At 45.2% G+C, this 19,553-nt stretch overlaps 1 protein-coding gene and 1 long non-coding RNA gene across 8 annotated transcripts; one reads left to right on the forward strand and one right to left on the reverse strand.

The window, feature by feature from the left end:
* The first annotated feature begins 4,931 nt into the window (after positions 1–4,931).
* Positions 4,932–17,660, forward strand: LOC127926997 (pyroglutamylated RF-amide peptide receptor-like). Of its 2 annotated transcripts, XM_052512648.1 has the most exons (7): positions 4,932–5,421; positions 5,527–5,551; positions 6,564–6,722; positions 10,054–10,115; positions 14,433–14,668; positions 15,590–15,687; positions 17,040–17,660. In XM_052512648.1, exons 1-7 carry the CDS (start codon positions 5,194–5,196, stop codon positions 17,432–17,434), a joined length of 1,203 nt encoding a protein of 400 aa, XP_052368608.1. In that variant the 5' UTR covers positions 4,932–5,193; the 3' UTR covers positions 17,435–17,660. The 2 variants fall into 2 exon arrangements, with proteins under 2 accessions (XP_052368608.1, XP_052368607.1); XM_052512647.1 differs by having other exon boundaries at positions 4,932–5,551.
* Positions 10,895–13,937, reverse strand: LOC127926998 (uncharacterized). Of its 6 annotated transcripts, none has more exons than XR_008125834.1 (3): positions 13,785–13,937; positions 11,017–11,066; positions 10,895–10,930 (listed from the first exon to the last, which is right to left on the reverse strand). It is a non-coding gene; the product is annotated as an uncharacterized LOC127926998 (long non-coding RNA). The 6 variants fall into 6 exon arrangements; XR_008125838.1 differs by lacking the exon at positions 13,785–13,937 and adding an exon at positions 11,852–11,911; XR_008125836.1 differs by lacking the exon at positions 13,785–13,937 and adding an exon at positions 11,282–11,420.
* Positions 17,661–19,553: the final 1,893 nt, after the last annotated feature.

Here is a 19,553-nt window from a genome sequence, read left to right on the forward strand (position 1 = left end):
GGAGACTCAGCTCCCAACACAGCCTCTCACTTAGGGTCCAATGTTTCCCATGTTGCTAGGAGACTCAGCTCCCAACACAGCCTCTCACTTAGGGTCCAATGCTTCCCATGTTGCTAGGAGACTCAGCTCCCAACACAGCCTCTCACTTAGGGTCCAATGCTTCCCATGTTGCTAGGAGACTCAGCTCCCAACACAGCCTCTCACTTAGGGTCCAATGCTTCCCATGTTGCTAGGAGACTCAGCTCCCAACACAGCCTCTCACTTAGGGTCCAATGCTTCCCATGTTGCTAGGAGACTCAGCTCCCAACACAGCCTCTCACTTAGGGTCCAATGCTTCCCATGTTGCTAGGAGACTCAGCTCCCAACACAGCCTCTCACTTAGGGTCCAATGCTTCCCATGTTGCTAGGAGACTCAGCTCCCAACACAGCCTCTCACTTAGGGTCCAATGCTTCCCATGTTGCTAGGAGACTCAGCTCCCAACACAGCCTCTCACTTAGGGTCCAATGCTTCCCATGTTGCTAGAGACTCAGCTCCCAACACAGCCTCTCACTTAGGGTCCAATGCTTCCCATGTTGCTAGGAGACTCAGCTCCCAACACAGCCTCTCACTTAGGGTCCAATGCTTCCCATGTTGCTAGGAGACTCAGCTCCCAACACAGCCTCTCACTTAGGGTCCAATGCTTCCCATGTTGCTAAGAGACTCAGCTCCCAACACAGCCTCTCACTTAGGGTCCAATGCTTCCCATGTTGCTAGGAGACTCAGCTCCCAACACAGCCTCTCACTTAGGGTCCAATGCTTCCCATGTTGCTAGGAGACTCAGCTCCCAACACAGCCTCTCACTTAGGGTCCAATGCTTCCCATGTTGCTAGGAGACTCAGCTCCCAACACAGCCTCTCACTTAGGGTCCAATGCTTCCCATGTTGCTAGGAGACTCAGCTCCCAACACAGCCTCTCACTTAGGGTCCAATGCTTCCCATGTTGCTAGGAGACTCAGCTCCCAACACAGCCTCTCACTTAGGGTCCAATGCTTCCCATGTTGCTAGGAGACTCAGCTCCCAACACAGCCTCTCACTTAGGGTCCAATGCTTCCCATGTTGCTAGGAGACTCAGCTCCCAACACAGCCTCTCACTTAGGGTCCAATGCTTCCCATGTTGCTAGGAGACTCAGCTCCCAACACAGCCTCTCACTTAGGGTCCAATGCTTCCCATGTTGCTAGGAGACTCAGCTCCCAACACAGCCTCTCACTTAGGGTCCAATGCTTCCCATGTTGCTAGGAGACTCAGCTCCCAACACAGCCTCTCACTTAGGGTCCAATGCTTCCCATGTTGCTAGGAGACTCAGCTCCCAACACAGCCTCTCACTTAGGGTCCAATGCTTCCCATGTTGCTAGGGAGACTCAGCTCCCAACACAGCCTCTCACTTAGGGTCCAATGCTTCCCATGTTGCTAGGAGACTCAGCTCCCAACACAGCCTCTCACTTAGGGTCCAATGCTTCCCATGTTGCTAGGAGACTCAGCTCCCAACACAGCCTCTCACTTAGGGTCCAATGCTTCCCATGTTGCTAGGAGACTCAGCTCCCAACACAGCCTCTCACTTAGGGTCCAATGCTTCCCATGTTGCTAGGAGACTCAGCTCCCAACACAGCCTCTCACTTAGGGTCCAATGCTTCCCATGTTGCTAGGAGACTCAGCTCCCAACACAGCCTCTCACTTAGGGTCCAATGCTTCCCATGTTGCTAGGAGACTCAGCTCCCAACACAGCCTCTCAAGGGTCCAATGCTTCCCAGCTAGGGTCCAATGAGACTCAGCTCCCAACACAGCCTCTCACTTAGGGTCCAATGCTTCCCATGTTGCTAGGAGACTCAGCTCCCAACACAGCCTCTCACTTAGGGTCCAATGCTTCCCATGTTGCTAGAGACTCAGCTCCCAACACAGCCTCTCACTTAGGGTCCAATGCTTCCCATGTTGCTAGGAGACTCAGCTCCCAACACAGCCTCTCATAGGGTCCAATGCTTCCCATGTTGCTAGGAGACTCAGCTCCCAACACAGCCTCTCACTTAGGGTCCAATGCTTCCCATGTTGCTAGGAGACTCAGCTCCCAACACAGCCTCTCACTTAGGGTCCAATGCTTCCCATGTTGCTAGGAGACTCAGCTCAACACAGCCTCTCAAGGGTCCAATGCTTCCCATGTTGCTAGGATACTCAGCTCCCAACACAGCCTCTCACTTAGGGTCCAATGCTTCCCATGTTGCTAGGACTCAGCTCCCAACACAGCCTCTCACTTAGGGTCCAATGCTTCCCATGTTGCTAGGAGACTCAGCTCCCAACACAGCCTCTCACTTAGGGTCCAATGCTTCCCATGTTGCTAGAGACTCAGCTCCCAACACAGCCTCTCACTTAGGGTCCAATGCTTCCCATAGGAGACTTGTAGGTCCAATGTTTCCCATGTTGCTAGGAGACTCAGCTCCCAACACAGCCTCTCACTTAGGGTCCAATGCTTCCCATGTTGCTAGGAGAAACAGCTCCCAACACAGTCTCTCACTTAGGGTCCAATGCTTCCCATGTTGCTAGGATACTCAGCTCCCAACACAGCCTCTCACTTAGGGTCCAATGCTTCCCATGTTGCTAGGAGACTCAGCTCCCAACACAGCCTCTCACTTAGGGTCCAATGCTTCCCATGTTGCTAGGAGACTCAGCTCCCAACACAGCCTCTCACTTAGGGTCCAATGCTTCCCATGTTGCTAGGAGACTCAGCTCCCAACACAGCCTCTCACTTAGGGTCCAATGCTTCCCATGTTGCTAGGAGACTCAGCTCCCAACACAGCCTCTCACTTAGGGTCCAATGCTTCCCATGTTGCTAAGAGACTCAGCTCCCAACACAGCCTCTCATAGGGTCCAATGCTTCCCATGTTGCTAGAGACTCAGCTCCCAACACAGCCTCTCACTTAGGGTCCAATGCTTCCCATGTTGCTAGGAGACTCAGCTCCCAACACAGCCTCTCACTTAGGGTCCAATGTTTCCCATGTCGCTAGGAGACTCAGCTCCCAACACAGCCTCTCACTTAGGGTCCAATGCTTCCCATGTTGCTAGGAGACTCAGCTCCCAACACAGCCTCTCACTTAGGGTCCAATGCTTCCCATGTTGCTAGGAGACTCAGCTCCCAACACAGCCTCTCACTTAGGGTCCAATGCTTCCCATGTTGCTAGGAGACTCATATCAACACAGCCTCTCATTAGGGACAATGCTTCCCATGTTGCTAGGATACTCAGCTCCCAACACAGCCTCTCACTTAGGGTCCAATGCTTCCCATGTTGCTAGGAGACTCAGCTCCCAACACAGCCTCTCACTTAGGGTCCAATGCTTCCCATGTTGCTAGGAGACTCAGCTCCCAACACAGCCTCTCACTTAGGGTCCAATGCTTCCCATGTTGCTAGGAGACTCAGCTCCCAACACAGCCTCTCATTAGGGTCCAATGCTTCCCATGTTGCTAGGAGACTCAGCTCCCATAACACAGTCTCACTTAGGGTCCAATGCTTCCCATGTTGCTAGGAGACTCAGCTCCCAACACAGGAGGGTCCAATGCTTCCCATGTTATATCAGCTCCCAACACATCATTAGGGTCCAATGTTCCCATGTTGCTAGGAGACTCAGCTCCCAACACAGCCTCTCAGGTCCAATGCTTCCCATGTTGCTAGGAGACTCAGCTCCCAACATGAGGGTCCAATGCTTCCCATGTTGCTGAGACTCAGCTCCCAACACAGCCTCTCACTTAGGGTCCAATGCTTCCCATGTTGCTAGGAGACTCAGCTCCCAACACAGCCTCTCATAGGGTCCATGCTTCCCATGTTGCTAGGAGACTCAGCTCCCAACACAGCCTCTCACTTAGGGTCCAATGCTTCCCATGTTGCTAGGAGACTCAGCTCCCAACACAGCCTCTCCTTATGGTTCATGCTTCCCATGTTGCAGATGCTCCCAACACAGCCTCTCATAGGGTTGCTTCCCATGTTGATAGGACTCAGCTCCCAACACAGCCTCTCACTTAGGGTCCAATGCTTCCCATGTTGCTAGGAGACTCAGCTCCCAACACAGCCTCTCACTTAGGGTCCAATGCTTCCCATGTTGCTAGGATACTCAGCTCCCAACACAGCCTCTCACTTAGGGTCCAATGCTTCCCATGTTGCTAGGAGACTCAACACAATATAGAAAAATCATCCTTAATAACCAATGGGTAACTTGCACCCAATTACATATATCCATATATATATAGTTGAGTCCAAGTGTAATGTTCATGCAGGCTGTACTTGAAAAGGAGTAGACAAACATTTGATTGACTCCTCCCCATAATAGTTCTGAGATAGGACTGTATAATAGAATCACAGCCATCTGTTTGTAAAGGAAGTGTGTTGTTGTCGAAACAGCCGCATCTCTGAAGAGCACTGTGCACAAAAACAAATGACTATGTAACTAACTGGAGTAGATGCAATGATAAGACAAGTTGATTGACTCCTCCTCTATATGAGTTCAGGAAATTGGAGTAGATGCAATGATAAGACAAGTTGATTGACTCCTCCTCTATATGAGTTCAGGAAACTGGAGTAGATGCAATGATTGGACAAGTTGATTGACTCCTCCTCTATATGAGTTCAGGAAATTGGAGTAGATGCAATGATAAGACAAGTTGATTGACTCCTCCTCTATATGAGTTCAGTAAATTGAACACAAGGATCAAAAACCAGGAATGACCTTTTCATTTTCATGAGACCTCAATCTTCTATAGGCTATGATGAAAACACAAACTCACACAAACAAAAATATGAATCTGTGTCCATAAAGCTGTGTGTGTGTGTGTGTGTGTGTGTGTGTGTGTGTGTTCCTTCTGTCTTTTGAGGACTGGAATGACAGTTTATTGGGTGTTCCACCCCTTGATGGACAGAGGTTATAAGCCCACAGCAACAACAGCAGACTAACAACGTGCGGTATATAGGCTAGAAGTGTCACTCAGACACGTTCCTCTTGCCTCTGGACACGGGAGAAATGCACTATCTAGCCGCAGCACAGTGGAAATATGTTTTTTTGGAGGAGCGCACCAGTGCGCACTGCTTGGAGTAGCCTAATCAGCCACACGTTTCGGACGGGAAAATACATCTGTCTGTAGTGGCTGTACTACTGGAATTTACATAAAATCCTAGAAAATGACAACAGCAACAGAAATGGGGTCCACGAAAATAACACCCGAGGTTCTGCAAGAGATGCTGCAACATTACAATTTAACGCGACAAGAGTTCATCGAGTCTTACAACATACAGCCGCTTGTCTACGTCCCTGAGTTGCCGTTGGGCGCTAAGACTACTTTCGTCATCATGTATGCTGTCATATTCGTCCTGGCTTTAGTTGGAAACAGCTTGGTTGTCTACATAGTGGTGCGTAAAAGAGCAATACAGACCTCCACTAATATCTTCATCTGTTCTCTGGCGGTGAGCGATCTTCTTATCACGTTCTTCTGTATCCCGTTCACCTTGTTGCAGAACATCTCCTCGGAATGGCTCGGAGGTGAGTTCCTATGTTCCATGATTCCATCAACAGCTGTCAGCTCTGCACGGAATGTCTACTGGTTGAATTAACATGATTTCCGCGTCGTTTCAATGAAATTACATTGTATTAAAGTGGAATTAGACGTTGGATTGATTTCTGTGCCCAGTGGGGTGTCTACTCTCATTGATGGTTTGAATAAACTTTAGAAGCCTGTATGTAATCGTTGTTGTGTTTTTCATCCTATAATAATATGGATGTGCATTCCATTTGGCAGTAGTTTATGAATATTATAATCTGAGCCTTCACACTCATTGATTTATGAACGGGTTGTGTTTGCAGAGCGTTTTTTTTTATAATTTCAAGAGAATCTCTTAGTATTATTGCCTTCTGGTGCCTTCTACAGTTGAATGAAATTGATGGATGTGGGTCACTCAACCCATCAGTCAAAATGTTGACGTTAAAAACCAACCAACATGAGAGGTAATAGGTTACAGAGCAGTGCCTCACAGAGCATTGCATTTCCATAGTTGTTGTCTAAGTAAACCGTTTTTAATCGATGTTCTGGTTTGCCGGACATTAGGGTTTATCGGTGGCATGAGAGTTATTTCACCTTTTTCAATATTTCACACAAGATTTAGAGCAAGCAATGTCACATTCGTTTTGTGATAAAGGTTATTCTGTGAATTGTCACAAAATAGCCTGTTTTATTTGAATGGTTGAGGATCAGCCTTCTAGGGGACTATACATCGAAGCCAGGGGATTTAGGAGTGAGGGTTACCAACACACGAATTTCCCCATGCAGTTATATAACTAGAGCCATACCGGCTGCAGTACACAGGCAGCTCAATTATGATATGTTGCCCAATTCTTGACAAAAGAGCTGATTTGATTGGTCAAAATACCAATTAGTGAGAAAAGATCGGAATTGGTCTGTGTAATCGCAGCCAATGAGAGAACGTATGGAGAAACTTCTGCTTGTTCCATGTACAGTGTGTTTTTGAGTGACACTCCTAACCCCTTCTCTTCATAGGTGTTCTCATCTGCAAGACGATTCCTTTTGTTCAGACTATGGCCATAGTGACGGGGATTCTCACAATGACCTGCATCGCCGTGGAGAGGTACCAGGGAATTGTCTACCCCTTGAAAATGAGGAGGCAGTACACCCCGAAAAGAGCATACAAGATGCTAGGTATGCTTTTAAAAACAAACACTCCTTCTGCTTTTGTGTTAATGGTGTATGTCAGTGAGAACAGAGCAGGAAGGGTGGGGAAGAGGAGAAATTAGAGAGGAGAGAGAGGAGAGTGGGAGAAGAGGAGAGGAGAGTGGGAGAAGAGGAGAGTGGGAGAAGAGGAGAGGAGAGTGGGAGGAGAGAGGAGAGTGGGAGAAGAGGAGAGTGGGAGAAGAGGAGAGGAGAGGAGAGAGAGGAGAGTGGGAGAAGAGGAGAGTGGGAGAAGAGGAGAGTGGGAGAAGAGGAGAGAGGAGAGTGGGAGAAGAGGAGAGTGGGAGAAGAGGAGAGTGGGAGAAGAGGAGAGAGGAGAGTGGGAGAAGAGGAGAGTGGGAGGAGAGGGGTGGGAGAGGAGAGTGGGAGAAGAGGAGAGTGGGAGAAGAGGAGAGAGGAGAGTGGGAGAAGAGGAGAGTGGGAGAAGAGGAGAGAGGAGAGAGAGAGGAGAGAGGAGAGTGGGAGAAGAGGAGAGAGGAGAGTGGGAGAAGAGGAGAGAGGAGAGTGGGAGAAGAGGAGAGAGGAGAGTGGGAGAAGAGAGGAGAGTGGGAGAAGAGGAGAGAGGAGAGTGGGAGAAGAGGAGAGTGGGAGAGTGGGAGAAGAGGAGAGTGGGAGAAGAGGAGAGAGGAGAGTGGGAGAAGAGGAGAGAGGAGAATGGGAGAAGAGGAGAGAGGAGAGTGGGAGAAGAGGAGAGAGGAGAGAAGGAGAGAGAGGAGAGTGGGAGAAGAGGAGAGAGGAGAGTGGGAGAAGAGGAGAGAGGAGAATGGGAGAAGAGGAGAGAGGAGAGTGGGAGAAGAGGAGAGTGGGAGAAGAGGAGAGAGGAGAGTGGGAGAAGAGGAGAGTGGCAGAAGAGGAGAGTGGGAGAGAAGAGAGAGAGAGGGAGAAGAGGAGAGAGGAGAGTGGGAGAAGAGGAGAGAGGAGAATGGGAGAAGAGGAGAGAGGAGAGGGAGAGTGGGAGAGAGGAGAGTGGGAGAAGGGAGAAGAGGAGAATGGGAGAAGAGAGAGAGGAGAGTGGGAGAAGAGGAGAGAGGGAGAAGAAGAGAGAGGAGAGTGGGAGAAGAGGAGAGAGGAGAGTGGGAGAAGAGGAGAGAGGAGAATGGGAGAAGAGGAGAGAGGAGAGTGGGAGAAGAGGAGAGTGGGAGAAGAGGAGAGAGGAGAGTGGGGAAGAGAAGAGGAGAGTGGGAGAAGAGGAGAGAGGAGAATGGGGAAGAGGAGAGAGGAGAGTGGGACAAGAGGAGAGTGGGAGAAGAGGAGAGAGGAGAATGGGAGAAGAGGAGAGAGGAGAGTGGGAGAAGAGGAGAGAGGAGAATGGGAGAAGAGGAGAGGAGATGGGAGAAGAGGAGAGAGGAGAATGGGAGAAGAGGAGAGAGGAGAGTGGGAGAAGAGGAGAGTGGGAGAAGAAGAAGAGAGGACACTAGGTACAGACGTTGTGAGAGGATAGTAAAGATGAAAGATGATAAAAGATGGAGATTTTTTTTTAAATTGAATTGGATAGTAGCCTATGAGAGTTCTTCAGTTATGGTTGAATTTCTTTCATAATATACAAATAAAGTGGAGTATGGTGTGTAGATAAGTGGGGAAAAACGCATTAAGCTCTGAGGCACTGACAACACAAAGAGAAGGAAAGTCCTTATTTAAACACATTAAGCTCTGAGGCACTGACAACACAAAGATAAGGAAAGTCCTTATTTAAACACATTAAGCTCTGAGGCACTGACAACAAAAAGAGAAAAAAATGGCTTGACCTGACCTCCATCTTTTATCTTATCTTTTATCATCTTACTATCCTCTCACAATGGTAGTGAAATTAACATTAATAAATTCTCTGGCAACAGCTTTGGTGTACATTTCTGCAGTCAGCATGCCAATGGCATGCTCCTCAACTTGATACATCTGTGGCATTGTGTTGTGTGACAAAACTCCACATTTTAGAGTGGCCTTCTATTAACATCAGCACAAGGTGCACCTGTGTAATGATCAAGCTTTTTAAATCAGCTTCTTGATATGCCACATCTGTCAGGTGGATGGATTATCTTGGCAAAGGAGAAATGCTAACTAACAGGGATGTAAACAAATGTGTACACAATTTGAGAGAAATTCCCTTTTTGTGTGTCTGGAACATTGCTGGGATCTTTGTTTGTATTTGTGTTCAGTGTGTATAGGAGATAGGGTGCCATTTGGTACAAGACCTAACTCTAACCAAACACTATGGCATGATGCTAGACTTGTGTGTTGAATTCATATGTTAAACATACATGATAGGAAGATTCTATTCCAGCTACCCAAGGAACATTCTATTCCAGCTACCCAATAGATATACAGGATAGGAACATTCTATTCCAGCTACCCAAGGAACATTCTATTCCAGCTACCCAATAGATATACATGATAGGAAGATTCTATTCCAGCTACCCAATAGATATACAGGATAGGAACATTCTATTCCAGCTACCCAATATATATACAGGATAGGAACATTCTATTCCAGCTACCCAAGGAACATTCTATTCCAGCTACCCAATAGATATACAGGATATGAACATTCTATTCCAGCTACCCAATATATATACAGGATAGGAACATTCTATTCCAGCTACCCAAGGAACATTCTATTCCAGCTACCCAATAGATATACAGGATAGGAACATTCTATTCCAGCTACCCAATAGATATACAGGATAGGAACATTCTATTCCAGCTACCCAAGGAACATTCTATTCCAGCTACCCAATAGATATACAGGATAGGAACATTCTATTCCAGCTACCCAAGGAACATTCTATTCCAGCTACCCAATAGATATACAGGATAGGAACATTCTATTCCAGCTACCCAATAGATATACAGGATAGGAACATTCTATTCCAGCTACCCAATAGATATACAGGATAGGAACATTCTATTCCAGCTACCCAATAGATATACAGGATAGGAACATTCTATTCCAGCTGCCCAATCGATATACAGGATAGGAACATTCTATTCCAGCTGCCCAATCGATATACAGGATAGGAACATTCTATTCCAGCTACCCAATAGATATACAGGATAGGAACATTCTATTCCAGCTACCCAATAGAAATACAGGATAGCGTATTGCAACAAATTCATTGTAATACACAGCTAAAATCTATTAATTACAAATCTGACAATGGTAAAATTTTACACACACATGAATGTACAAATGTGATAAATTGGTGGATCCAGCATTTTGGAAAGAAACTCCTCATATGTGTACAGTATATGATGTATTACTTATTGTGAGGAAGTCATTGTATTGAGACATGTCTTCTTTGTGCAGGACTTGTATGGAGTGCATCAGTGGTTGTGGGATCCCCAATGCTGTTTGTACAGCAACTAGAGGTATGTCAAGCCCCTCCCATCACAGCTACTATAGCTTCAAATCAAATCCAAAACACTTACAGTAAACATCCTGGCACCAAAGAAGCGGACCTGACCTAACTTAACTTAACCTGGCCTAACTTAACCTGACTTAACCTGACCTGACTTAACCTGACCTGACTTAACCTGACTTAACCTGACCTGACTTAACCTGACCTGACTTAACCTGACTTAATTTAACCTGACCTAACTTAACTTAACCTGACCTGACTTAACCTGACCTAACCTGACCTAACTTAACCTGACTTAACTTAACCTGATCTAACTTAACCTGACCTGACTTAACCTGACCTAACTTAACCTGACCTAACTTAACCTGACCTAATTTAACCTGACCTAACTTAACCTGACTTAACCTAACCTGACCTAACTTAACTTAACCTGACCTAACTTAACCTGACCTAACTTAACCTGACCTAACTTAACCTGACCTAACTTGACCTGACCTAACTTGACCTGACCTAACTTAACTTAACCTGACCAAACTTAACTTAACCTGACCTAACTTAACTTACCCTAACTTGACTTAACCTGACCTAACTTAACCTGACCTAACTTAACCTAACATAACTTAACCTGACATAACTTAACCTGACTTAACTTAACTTAAGCTGACCTAACTTGACCTAACTTAACCTGACCTAACTTAACCTGACCTAACTTAACCTGACCTAACTTAACCTAACCTAACTTAACCTAACCTAACTTAACCTGACCTAACTTGACCTGACCTAACTTAACCTGACCTAACTTAACCTGACCTAACTTAACCTGACCTAACTTAACCTGACCTAACTTAACCTGACCTAACTTAACCTGACTTAACTTAACCTGACCTAACTTAACCTGACCTAACTTAAACCTAACTTAACCTGACCTAACTTAACCTGACCTGACCTAACTTAACCTGACCTAACTTAACCTGACCTAACCTAACTTAACCTGACCTAACTTAACCTGACCTAACTTAACCTGACCTAACTTAACCTGACCTAACTTAACCTGACCTAACTTAACCTGACCTAACTTAACCTGACCTAACTTAACCTGACCTGACCTAACTTAACCTGACCTAACTTAACCTGACCTAACTTAACCTGACCTAACTTAACCTGACCTAACTTAACCTGACCTAACTTAACCTGACCTAACTTAACCTGACCTAACTTAACCTGACCTAACTTGACCTAACTTAACCTGACCTGACTTAACCTGACCTAACTTAACCTGACCTAACTTAACCTGACCTAACTTAACCTGACCTAACTTAACCTGACTTAACTTAACCTGACCTAACTTAACCTGACTTAACTTAACCTGACCTAACTTAACCTGACCTAACTTAACCTGACCTAACTTAACCTGACCTAACTTAACCTGACCTGACCTAACTTAACCTGACCTAAATTAACCTGACCTGACCTAACTTAACCTGACCTAACTTAACCTGACTTAACTTAACCTGACTTAACTTAACCTGACCTAACTTAACCTGACCTAACTTAACCTGACCTAACTTAACCTGACCTAACTTAACCTGACCTAACCTAACTTAACCTGACCTAACTTAACCTGACCTAACTTAACCTGACCTAACTTAACCTGACCTAACTTAACCTGACCTAACTTAACCTGACCTAACTTAACCTGACCTAACTTAACCTGACCTGACCTAACTTAACCTGACTTAACTTAACCTGACCTAACTTAACCTGACCTAACTTAACCTGACCTAACTTAACCTGACCTAACTTGACCTGACCTAACTTGACCTGACCTAACTTAACCTGACCTAACTTAACCTGACCGAACCAAACCTGACCGAACTTAACCTGACCTTACCTAACTTGACCTGACCTAACTTGACCTGACCTGACCTAACTTAACCTGACCTAACTTGACCTGACCTAACTTGACCTGACCTAACTTGACCTGACCTAACTTGACCTGACCTAACTTAACCTGATCTAACTTAACCTAACCTAACTTAACCTGACTTAACTTAACCTGACCTAACTTAACCTGACCTAACTTAACCTGACCTAACTTAACCTGACCTGACCTAACTTGACCTGACCTAACTTGACATGACCTGACCTAACTTAACCTGACCTAACTTAACCTGACCTGACCTAACTTAACTGACCTAACCTGACCTAACCTAACCTAACCTGACCTAACCTAACCTGACCTGACCTAACTTAACCTGACCTAACTTAACCTGACCTAACTTAACCTGACCTAACTTAACCTGACCTAACTTAACCTGACCTAACTTAACCTAACCTAACTTAACCTGACCTAACCTAACTAACCTGACCTGACCTAACTTAACCTGACCTAACTTAACCTGACTTAACTTAACCTGACCTAACTTGACCTGACCTAACTTGACCTGACCTAACTTGACCTGACCTAACTTGACCTGACCTAACTTAACCTGACCCTTACCTGACCTAACTTAACCTGACCTAACTTGACCTGACCTAACTTGACCTGACCTAACTTGACCCTGACCTAACTTAACCTGACCTAACTTAACCTGACTTAACTTAACCTGACCAAACTTAACCTGACCAAACTTAACCTGACCTAACCAAACCAAACCTGACCGAACTTAACCTGACCTTACCTAACTTGACCTGACCTAACTTGACATGACCTGACCTGACCTAACTTAACCTGACCTAACATGACCTGACCTAACATGACCTGACCTAACTTGACCTGACCTAACTTGACTTGACCTGACCTAACTTGACCTGACTTAACCTAACCTGACCGAACCAAACCTGACCTAACTTAACCTGGCCTGACCTAATTTAACCTGACCTAATTTAACTTAACCTGACTTAACTTAACCTGACCTAACTTAACCTAACCTGACCTAACTTAACCTGACCTAACTTAACCTGGCCTGACCTAACCTGACCTAACTTGACTTGACCTGACCTAACTTGACCTGACCTAACTTGACCTGACCTAACTTTACTTAACCTGACCTAACTTGACCTGACCTAACTTCACTTGACCTAACCTAACTTGACCTGACCTAACTTGACCTGACCTGACTTAACCTGACCTAACTTGACCTGACCTAACTTAACCTGACCTAACTTGACCTGACCTAACTTAACCTGACCTAACTTAACCTGACCTTAACTTAACCTGACCTAACTTAACCTGACCTAACTTAACCTGACCTAACTTAACCTGACCTAACTTAACCTGACCCTAACCTGACCTAACTTGACCTGACCTAACTTGACCTGACCTAGCTTGACCTGACCTAACTTAACCTGACCGAACCAAACCAAACCTGACCTAACTTAACCTGGCCTGACCTAATTTAACCTGACCTAATTTAACTTAACCTGACCTAACTTAACCTGACCTAACTTAACCTATCCTGACCTAACTTAACCTGACCTAACTTAACCTGGCCTGACCTAACCTGACCTAACTTAACTTGACCTGACCTAACCTAACTTGACCTGACCTAACTTGACTTGACCTGACCTAACTTGACCTGACCTAACTTGACCTGACCTAACTTGACCTGACTTAACTTAACCTGACCTAACTTAACCTTAACCTGACCTAACTTAACCTGACCAAACTTAATTTAACCTGACCTAACTTAACCTGACCTAACTTAACCTGACCTAACTTAACCTGACCTAACTTGACCTGACCTAACTTAACCTGACCGAACCAAACCTGACCTAACTTAACCTGACCTTACCTAACTTAACCTGGCCTGACCTAATTTAACTTGACCTAATTTAACTTAACCTGACCTAACTTAACCTATCCTGACCTAACTTAACTTGACCTAACTTAACTTGACCTGACCTAACTTGACCTGACCTAACTTGACCTGACCTAACTGACCTGACCTAACCTAACTTGACCTGACTTGACCTGAGCTAACTTGACCTAACCTGACCTAACTTGACCTGACCTGACTTGACCTAACTTGACCTGACCTAACTTAACCAAACCGAACCTGACCTAACTTAACCTGACCTAACCTTACCTAACTTAACCTGACCTAACTTAACCTGACCTAATTTGACCTGACCTAACTTGACTTGACCTGACCTAACTTAACCAAACCGAACCTGACCTAACTTAACCTGACCTTACCTAACTTAACCTGACCTGACCTAACCTTACCTAACTTAACCTGACCAAATCGGTCGCTTTCAGAATCACTCCAGAAAACCAAAAGCTGTGATTGAATGATTAATTGATGTGTTCCCCCTCCATTCCCAGGTGAAGTATGACTTCCTGTACGATCACCACCACGTGTGTTGTCAGGAGCGTTGGCGTTCCCTGGTCCACAGACAAGTGTACACCACCTTCATCATGGTCGCTCTGTTCCTGATGCCCATGGCAGCCATGTTGTTTCTCTACACACGGATAGGGATAGAGCTGTGGATCAGGAAGAGGGTGGGGGACTCCTCTGTCCTGAACACCATGAACCACAGAGAGGTCAACAAAATATCCAGGTACTCTACATATACACAGACGTCTTTCATTGTTTTTATTGTGATAGATAGAGGGAAGAATGAGAGAGGAGAGAGATGAGCCAGGAGAGGACTGGCCACCCCTCAGAGCCTGGTTCCTCTCTACCCAGTACAGCCAAGAGAGGACTTGCCACCCCTCAGAGCCTGGTTCCTCTCCACCAGGTACAGCCAGGAGAGGACTGGCCACCCCTCAGAGCCTGGTTCCTCTCTACCCAGTACAGCCAGGAAGGGACTGGCCACCCCTCAGAGCCTGGTTCCTCTGTACCAGGTACAGACAGGAGAGGACTGGCCACCCCTCAGAGCCTGGTTCCTCTCTACCCAGTACAGCCAGGAGAGGACTGGCCACCCCTCAGAGCCTGGTTCCTACCCAGTAGCCAGGTACAGACAGAGCCTGGTTCCTCTCTACCAGGTACAGAGAGGACTGGCCACCCCTCAGAGCCTGGTTCCTCTGTACCAGTACAGCCAGGAAGGGACTGGCCACCCCTCAGAGCCTGGTTCCTCTGTACCAGGTACAGCCAGGAGAGGACTGGCCACCCCTCAGAGCCTGGTTCCTCTCTACCCAGTACAGCCAGGAAGGGACTGGCCACCCCTCAGAGCCTGGTTCCTCTGTACCAGGTACAGCCAGTAGAGGAATGGCCACTCTTCAGTAAAAAAGGCTTTATAAAATGCACTATATTTATTGATTGAGGTGAACGGATATGAAAAGTTGAAAGCACCTGGGTATTGAACCGGCGGTCTGAGTTGACAGCACTGCCAGACCATTCAGGCACACAGAGAGCTCTTCTAAAGTCTCTGTTGAAATGCATTGTGCAGGATGACACCTGCATGTCTCTCTGTATGGGAAGAATAAAAGAAAGGGAATCAGCACGAGAAGGTTAGAACATTCTTTATTGATTTTCACAGGAAGAAGAAACGAGCTGTAAAAATGATGATTACCATCGTTCTGCTGTTCACGATCTGTTGGGCTCCGTTTCATACCGTTCACATGCTGTTTGAGTACAGTAAGTATCTGTCACACTACAATAACGACAATAGGGCTTAGGTCTAACAAGCTGAAATAGGGTGTAGTACATATAGCATAAACAATCACCGTCACATAGGTTAACCTTTACATTCAGGTTTAACTGTAACTCAGATGCAGGTGTAAATCTTACGGTTCAGCATGGTTTTCACTAACCACGTTTCCATGAAACCATTTCATGCGGATGAATTACCTGATGCATGAAAACAAAAGTCACGCCCAGTCTGATGGAAACATGACATGTCGGTACAAGACTGTGCTGACAAAACTATTTGTTCGTTCGACATGGTGGGACCTTTTTGTGTCTGTAAAATTAATTATATGAGAAATGGCGGTGGAAACGCGCGATGCGCAAATGATTAAAATAATAACCATCATATCTAAGTAAAGTTGGAGTCACGTGATGGTATGTTGTGTGGTCCTCTCATTACGACTCGGGAAAACATGCCGTTTATTAGCCTACAGATTAAATCAATTATGTTCTACTTCACAGGGTGGTGAATGTGCAATGAGCTTGATGCTCCTTTCCAATAAATGTCGAGGGTCTTATTCTGGTGACATGGTGATCGATGCTTGGCTGCCGTTTCACAAATACACATCATTTGACTCTTTTTCATAATTATCTCATAATGTAGGTAGCCTACCCGCACTGTGTCCGCGAGCTGTTGACGAGCGCTCACGTACCAAGACCAGAGTGAGCACATCCGCTATATAATGCAACAGTTTTTGTGATACAAGTATCAGTCGAGCTGGAAATGCGATGGAAACCCATTTAACTTGTATTTTTTCCATTCGGTACATGAAAATGTAACAGTAAAAGTTATGTTTATATGCACTACATTACGCACAGCCTCTTATCAGGGCTCTCGAGTGGCGCAGAGGTCTAAGGCACTGCATCTCAGTGCGAGACGTGCCACTGTTGTACCTGGTTTGAATCCAAGCTGTATCACATCTGGTTGTGTTTGAGAGTCCCATGGCGCGGCGCACAATTGGCCCAGCGTCGTCCGCTGTAAACAAGAATATGTTCTGTTAACTGACTTGCCTAGTTAACATCGAAAACGTTTAAATCAGCAAACAGTCCGTTTTTTTATTTGTTTCTTAAGATAAAACATTATTGTAGTGATGTCCTATATTTGTTACTGTATTGTAATTTCCAAAAATTATAATGAAAAAATCATTTTGATGGAAACATGTCTGATGGGAAAATGCTATATTTTTATATGGAGATTTTACAATATGTAAATAAAACTCTGTCACAAATTGGATGGAAACTTAGCTACAAATAGTCTAAATACAGCTAAACTAATCCCTAAAAACCTTCCTTTCATCTAGACAACCTAGAGAAGAACTCTGACGAGGTGACGGTGAACATGATCATCGCCATCGTCCAGGCCATTGGCTTCTCCAACTCTTTCAACAACCCGATCATCTACGCCTTCATGAACGAGAACTTCAAGAAGAGCTGTGTGGCAACCTTGTCCCGCTGCCTCAGGAAGCCCTCCAACCACCGGGGCGGCGCTGTGGAGACGCCCAACAACCCCACTGTACTCTTTATTAGACCACTGAAGAGGGAGGCCTTCTCAGAGACTGGAGGTGGGGCTAATGGAGGCTTGGCGCAGGGTGTGCTGGAGAACGGTCCGTCTGTCTCCTCTCAGACCTCCTCAGCCTTAGCAGGGGAGAAGATGACGGAGAACACTCAGCTGCCCAGTGAGCATCTGTTGAAATAGTCTCGTTACAGACTTAAAAGAAGAAGCACTCCAGTCTCCTTCTCACCTCATTTATCCAAGTGTACATTATGGGATAAATTAGTACAGGTTCCCGAAGCGTACCTTTAAAAAGAAGCACTCCAGTCTCCTTCTCACCTCATTTATCCAAGTGTACATTATGGGATAAATTAGTACAGGTTCCCGAAGCGTACCTTTAAAAAGAAGCACTCCAGTCTCCTTCTCACCTCATTTATCCAAGTGTACATTATGGGATAAATTAGTACAGGTTCCCGAAGCGTACCTTTAAAAAGAAGCACTCCAGTCTCCTTCTCACCTCATTTATCCAAGTGTACATTACGGGATAAATTAGTACAGGTTCCGAAGCGTTCCTTTTGGAAAAGGTACAAATGATCCTATTTAGGTTACCACCACAGTGACAACGCATTCTGTTCCTTTAAGTGGCAAAAATGTACCACTAAAACGTTTTTTTGGGGGGTGTTGTTTTAAAAACTGTATGGTGCAAAGCCTTATTTGCATATTTCCCAGGGTGTCTTTCAAGTGAATTTTAGTGTTACCAGTACAATCAATGACTGTTTGCTAGTGACACAGACAGCAAAGTGATATGGAATTCTCATTGGAATGCAGCCACAGTTAGAATATACCCAAATTTTTACTTTTAAAATCACCCTCAAACGGCATTTAAAATGACTGCCATAGTAGGGAAGATTGATAAATGAGACTCCCTAAACCATCTAAACAGGAACAACCATCTCAGTAGCGGGTGAAATAAGTCTACTAACTACTAACAGATTGGATGAATTTAAAAAAAAGCATGTTATTTATCTTTGTGTAGCATAAGATCAATTCAAACATATTGAAACAAACAATTCTAAAAATCAACATGGGAAAGTGCATGCTGGGAAATATGAAAATGGGATTGGTTTTGAGAGCATATTGGGTACAAAAATGTACCATTATACTAGATTATCTGCAAATGTACCCTAAAAAGGTACTAAACAGCACCATGTGAGATTATGTGTACCTCTTAAGGTACATTGTGTATTTTAATATTTTTGTACACCAGGAAACAACGCTGTCCTCTATTCATACCTTTTTTCCCCTGAGTGTGCATTAGGAAAGTATTCAGACCCCTTGACCTTTTCCACATTTTGTTAAGTTACGGCCTTATTCTAAAATGGATTGAATAAACATTTTCCCTCATCAATCTACACACAATACCTCATAATGACATTCCAATACCCCATAATGACATCACAATACCCGTATAATGACATTACAATACCGTATAATGACATTGCAATACCCCATAATGACATTGCAATACCCCATAATGACATCACAATACCAGGTTTTTAGACATTTTTGCACATTTATTAATAATAATATAGAAATACCTTATTTACATAAGTATTCAATATCCCTTTGCTATGAGACATGAAATTGAGCTCAGATGCATCCTGTTTCCATTGATCATCCTTGAGATGTTTCTACAACTTGATTGGAGTCCACCTGTGGTCAATTCAGATTTGAAAAAGCACACACAGTTGTCTCACAAGGTCTCACGGTTGACAGTGCATGTCAGAGGAAAAACCCAAGCCATGAGGTCGAAGGAATTGTCCTAGAGCTCAGAGACAGGATTGTGTCGAGGCACAGATCTGGGGAAGTGTACCAAAACATTTCTGCAGCATTGAAGGTCCCCAAGAACACAATGGCTTCCATCATTCTTAAATGGAAGAAGTTTGGAACCACCAAGACTCTTCCCAGAGCTGGCTTCCCGGCCAAACTGAGCAGTCAGGGTAGAAGGGAGGTGACCAGGAACCCGATGGTCACTCTGACAGAGCTCCAGAGTTCATCTGTGGAGATGGGAGAACCTTCCAGAAGTACAATCAGCATCACCAATCAGGCCTTTATGGTAGAGTGGCCAGACGGAAGCCAACCTCAGTAAAAAGCACATCAGAGCCCGGTTGGAGTTTGCCAAAAGGCACCCAAAGGAAACAAGATGCTCTGGTCTGATGAAACCAAGATTAAACACTTTGAACTCTTCGGCCTGAATGCCAAGCGCCACGTCTGGAGGAAATGTGGCACCATCCCTGCGGTGAAGCATGGTGGTGGCAGTATC

The sequence above is a fragment of the Oncorhynchus keta genome, unplaced genomic scaffold (genome assembly GCF_023373465.1).
Source record: "Oncorhynchus keta strain PuntledgeMale-10-30-2019 unplaced genomic scaffold, Oket_V2 Un_contig_889_pilon_pilon, whole genome shotgun sequence".
Taxonomy (NCBI): domain Eukaryota; kingdom Metazoa; phylum Chordata; class Actinopteri; order Salmoniformes; family Salmonidae; genus Oncorhynchus; species Oncorhynchus keta.

Excerpts from the sequence above, each read along its gene's own strand:
- LOC127926997 (XM_052512647.1), top strand. The coding sequence starts at position 5,194 with ATGACAACAGCAACAGAAATGGGGTCCACGAAAATAACACCCGAGGTT. Across the intron at positions 6,723-10,053 it reads AAGAGCATACAAGATGCTAG|GACTTGTATGGAGTGCATCA; the intron begins GTATGCTTTTAA and ends TTCTTTGTGCAG. Across the intron at positions 15,688-17,039 it reads TCACATGCTGTTTGAGTACA|ACAACCTAGAGAAGAACTCT; the intron begins GTAAGTATCTGT and ends CCTTTCATCTAG.